This window comes from Anabas testudineus, chromosome 8 (assembly GCF_900324465.2).
Source record: "Anabas testudineus chromosome 8, fAnaTes1.2, whole genome shotgun sequence".
Lineage (NCBI taxonomy): Eukaryota > Metazoa > Chordata > Actinopteri > Anabantiformes > Anabantidae > Anabas > Anabas testudineus.
In genome coordinates, this window is record NC_046617.1 from 12,215,289 (window position 1) to 12,220,205 (window position 4,917).

Below are 4,917 nucleotides of genomic sequence, written 5' to 3' on the forward strand. Positions count from 1 at the left end.
CAGATGGCGTTGGGTATCGTGTAAACTAATGGTAATTGCACCGTGGTGTAGCTGCTGGTGTGGAAATGTAGAGTTGATGTGAAGTAGAAGACATTTTTTAACTTCTTTTGATCAAAGGCAGAATCCTATTTCAATAATCCACTGTGTTGCCAACTTCTGAGAGGGAGCAGGAGAGGAGATTAGTGTCATGTTACTCTAGTATTTTACATACTTTAGACGAGAGAAAGTATCTTTGTCAGTATGGGAGAAACCATTATATATTCTATATAGTCAGTAATACAGTTCTAAAACATCCCCCACCTCTTTTACATTGAAACACTTTTCAAGAGTCAAGAGTTAATGACGTTACAAATGTGTGTTAGTGTCACCATCTAGTGGAATTATTAGTAATTGGTTCCTGTATTTTCTGACCATGAGCACCTATGGATTCATTGCCTAACTGATCAATGTCAAGTTCAAAGGATATGATAGAGAGTCATAAATTGTACTTGGATTGTAAGTGCCATAACTATGCTGATACTATTTTTCTTGTGTAGGTATAAACAGAGTTGCTGGGGTCCTTTGTTGCATGTCATTTCTCTTTCTCCTCATGTTTCCTACCTGCCTCTTGACTTTCAAAACAAATCTGGGGCTAAAATGCCCAAAAAACAATTGGGAAAAATAAATGAATTAATTAAATACAAATCAATGTCGATACTCTACAAAACTACATACCAGTCATTGATCCAACCATGTCTGAATTTTCGTTTTCCTTTCCTCACGGAGATGCTGCCGAGGCATTTTTTCCTAAACCGCATTTAACTGTATTCTTTGATTTATGCTGTTTTGCTCTACGTGGTGCCAAGTTTCCAGGAGTTGATAAGCATGTTTTCAGACTGTAGCCAGATGGTGCTATTTGTGTGTCTATGGTTTGTGTCTTTACCATCTGCATGTTGGCAAAGAGTAATGAAAAGGTACATGAAAAAGCAATTTCAGTAATTGTTCTGAGCAATCATTTAATTAGTCTTTGTGCGCATGTTATAAAAACTGTGATGTTTACATTTTAAAAGCTTTTCTTTCCTTGTTAGTTTGATTCGTACTATTTAACTCACTGAGACACCCAACTATACTGTAATAAATAACATGGCGCCATATTCAATTTATTTATCTTGTTAAAAATTTGCTAGATAAGGAACAGTAAGATCTACACTATATTACCCAATACCTGTGTTAAATGTTGTTCATGGCTCCATCAAGTGGGACAATGAAGCTACTACAAGGAGCCTTGCTTTGCTGAGGGTCAGCTTTCCACTATCCAGTCATTTGCTAGTCCCATCGTACCACACCCTATAATAGTTCATCTAGCAAATATTCAGAGTTAGCCCTCTGGTCAAGACATATCACTTTAGTCATTGTGGTTCAGTTGATTTCTGTTTTTAAAAATCAATGCAGGCTACCTGAACTTCTTATCACTGAGCAGAATGCATTTCAAAAATGTTTATTTAGAAGAATACTGACAAAAAAAATGCAAACTTAGGTTTGTACAAAGCAGATTAATCACAGGACAGTACAATTTAGCAACAAAAAGGAGGCTATACATTTCAAGAATAGTAGAAAAAGCACCACCATTTTTCAAAACTACATTACAAAATTTCAAACATTTTATTTGACATATCAAGTATAATGATAATTCAGAAAACACTTACTGAGTTTATTAACACTTCATATTGTTATTTTTCTACTTCTGAAGACTTACTAATTTCCTTCAAGAAGAACAGGGTTAATCTGAATAAGGCACATTGTAGAGAATTTCAAAGTCAAATAAAAAATAAAAAAAAAGTCTGGAAGTTGAAGCGACATCTCTTTGGCACAGCTGCATGATTTGTGAGAGACACGAGCTCTAACACGAAAAGAGCAAGACAAAATGTTAACTTGACAACACTATGTACACAAAATGTATGTAAAATGTTATAAATATGTCTAAAAACCACAGACACTATGTACATCTTTGTACTGAAGGAAGGCAGGATTAGGTCGTTGATGTTACACATAATGGATCTGTGGAAGTCGGGTGCCAGATTACAACAAAAGTCAACATGTCACCAACGCATTTCTAAACACAATGTCGAAGATGTGTTTTGTTACATTTCACATAGCAAACAGGTTTCTTTGAGCATGTGATGGGAACATAACGGATACTGAAATACAGCAAAGAGCAAGAGAGAAATCCCCGTTCTGCAACAAATGTCTCCTTCTTGTGTTTACAATTGTTAGTGACACCTGCAATTTTGTTGTAGTGTTGGAATGTCAGTCTATGGTTTGTAGGCAGTAGGCACAGTGCGATGTTGTGGTAAGGGATGTCATAGCTACCCCTCCTCTCTCCTCCTCTGCTTCTTCTCTCATTCTTTTTTCCTCAGGACGATATAAATAAGGCCACTGATGAGGCAGAGAGGGAACGCTACCCAGGCCAGCACGTAGGCGTAGCCGAACTGTGCGTTGGAATCATTTTCGGGTCTCACAGTGTAGATGATCGCTGCACACATCACGAACAAACCTAGGAGAGATGAGGAGAAAAGTGAGGAGGGGTTGAAGCAATATATAAATATATATATAAATAAATAAATAAAAAGTTCAGATGATCTCACTGCTCCACCCAAATCTGTTCAAGCTGTGACCTGTCACAGTGTGATGAAGTCATACTTACTTGCCAAGATCTGGAAGATGGCGGTGAAGAAGAAGCGTCCGCCCTTGACCAGCTTGAAAAGCTGATACACGAATGCAATGAGGGAGAAGAAGCAGAAGAGCAGGGACAGGATCATGAGGGCTTGCACCGCCTGGATCCAGTCTGGACAAAAATAAATGAAGGACATCGTGAGTGCAAACACATTTAGGATTTTCATGCAAGAGGCAATTCATTCACAATATACAGTCGGTTTCTGATGGATGCTGACAAACCTTCATTGCTGGATGGCCCACAGTGGTAGCCTTTGCTATTTGTCTGGCAATTGTACCATAGCTCTTTGCTCCACTCCCCATTTACAGACCAGGCCTGGTAAACACAACAACACAGACTTTTAATTACGCTGCAGCATCCAAAGCACGAGTACAAGCCTAGGGCCATAATATCCAACAGTAATAATAGTTAATGGCCAAGCAATTAAACCGGTGCTAGTTTATTCTGTTAATGTCCTTTTCCTATTATCGCTTTTACACAAATTAAAAAGAACTATCTGTGTGACAGGACAACTTACACTGGCTGCTGTTGACACAATTAGAAGAATGAGAACGATGAGGTGCAAGATGAGCACTCCAAGCAGGATGAGCAGCATTTTCCAAGTGGATCTAAAAGGACACAGAAGACAAAACAGGTCAAATCAAACTTGCTTGCTGAGTCGTGCAGCGCTGCGTTGCTTCACCTCGACGCCAGGTGGCGCCATTTTCCTGACTTCAGCTCCAACCGCAATGTTTACCTCGACGTGAAAGTATCCCCTTACATTCAAACGTAGAGGGAAAGAAAGAACGAAAGAAAGAAAGAAGGGACTGTAATTCCTTCCTGATGGTGCAGGAAGGGTCCATTTGTGAGTTTAAAGCCAAGACTGCACTGATGGAACAAAATCGATCCTCAGCCTTTAACAAATGCACACATCCCAACACGGCTGTATTAAAACTGGCGAGTTATTTACATTTAAATGCACGTAGAGCGTGTTTGCAACGTAGAATGAAAAGGCTCTAAAAAGCAGGAGTGATTAAGAAAGAGCACGACTAATCAATGCAGGCTGCACAAGACGCAAACTCGACCCAGCTGCATGGAAAACATTCCAGCGTAATGCCGCCATGTGGGAGCCTCGATCCGAAGCTTTTCGTTTCCTGGTGTGAGGATTTAAACCTAAAAAGAGCTCAGGGCAGGTGACTCGGCAACAGAGTTTACGGGGTAAGTTTAAAGTTCGCGTTATAATTCAAATCCAAGCTCGTTCAAGTCCTGCGTAAAAGTCCTGCTGTGATGGGGAAAAAAAAAGTCATGGAAAAAGTTTGTTCAGTGACTAAAACCAAAAAGCAAAACGCACCAACACAGTCCCACTTACAAAAAGATAAAGTTTCCGTGGAAAGGGAGTTCTCAAGTGAGGAGTTGAGAAAGTAGCACCGAGCTTCTCCTGCTTCTCTCTGACTCTCCGTGTAGCTACTATTCCAGATGTGGCTCACACCCCAGTCAGTGAGAACACCGCCCTGCAGGCCCCGCACGTCACCACGGTCCCGCTCCTACACTCCTTCTCCTTCCCCCCGCCTTTTTTCCCTCCCGTGGTAGCCCATCATCTACACTGTGCTAAATTTAAGTTGATTTTGGAGCTTTTTTTTTTAAGTTATTGTGTGCAAACCAACAAACAAAGTCTTAGACATAAGAGGGATGAGAGTCCACGTTTACGCACCTGCTAATTAAACCATTTAAATACCTGCTGAACTCCAATTAGGTTGTGTTGTGTTTATGGCAGTCATTATATGATTTACAGTATAACTAGTCCATGTAAAAAGTCTGGTTCTGCTTCCCAGGATGATCACTATTTGCATATCATACAGTCCCTTTGTGTTTCAGTTTTTTTTTCTTTATGTGCCACACTATCTTTGTCACAGTGACTGGCTGAGCTGAATGTTAAACTTCATAAAACATATGGCCAGCTGTGTTCTGTCCAGATAGTGTGTGTGTGTGTGGGTGTGTGTGTGTACATATGTGGTCATGTGAGCAGACCAGCCCTCTGAAGGCCCCATGGTATGCCTAGAATGTGTGTGTGTGTGTGTGTGAAGCAGGGCTCTTGTTTACTCCTGCATTTGAAAAAAAAGTGGAGTCTGTCCAAAGCGAGTTAACACGGTGCAGCGCTTTAGATAGATGAAGGTGCTCAGAAGTCCCTGTGCACAGGATTCTGGGATGTGTAGCCGAGATTCGCC

General features: G+C 40.5%; 1 protein-coding gene across 1 annotated transcript; it reads right to left on the reverse strand.

The window, feature by feature from the left end:
• Nucleotides 1–1,461: 1,461 nt before the first annotated feature.
• On the reverse strand, nt 1,462–4,196 carry pmp22a (peripheral myelin protein 22a). Its single transcript, XM_026362423.1, has 5 exons — nt 4,062–4,196; nt 3,231–3,321; nt 2,935–3,028; nt 2,684–2,824; nt 1,462–2,533 (listed from the first exon to the last, which is right to left on the reverse strand). Exons 2-5 carry the CDS (start codon nt 3,306–3,308, stop codon nt 2,379–2,381), a joined length of 468 nt encoding a protein of 155 aa, XP_026218208.1. The 5' UTR covers nt 3,309–3,321; nt 4,062–4,196; the 3' UTR covers nt 1,462–2,378.
• Between the last annotated feature and the right edge of the window lie 721 nt (nt 4,197–4,917).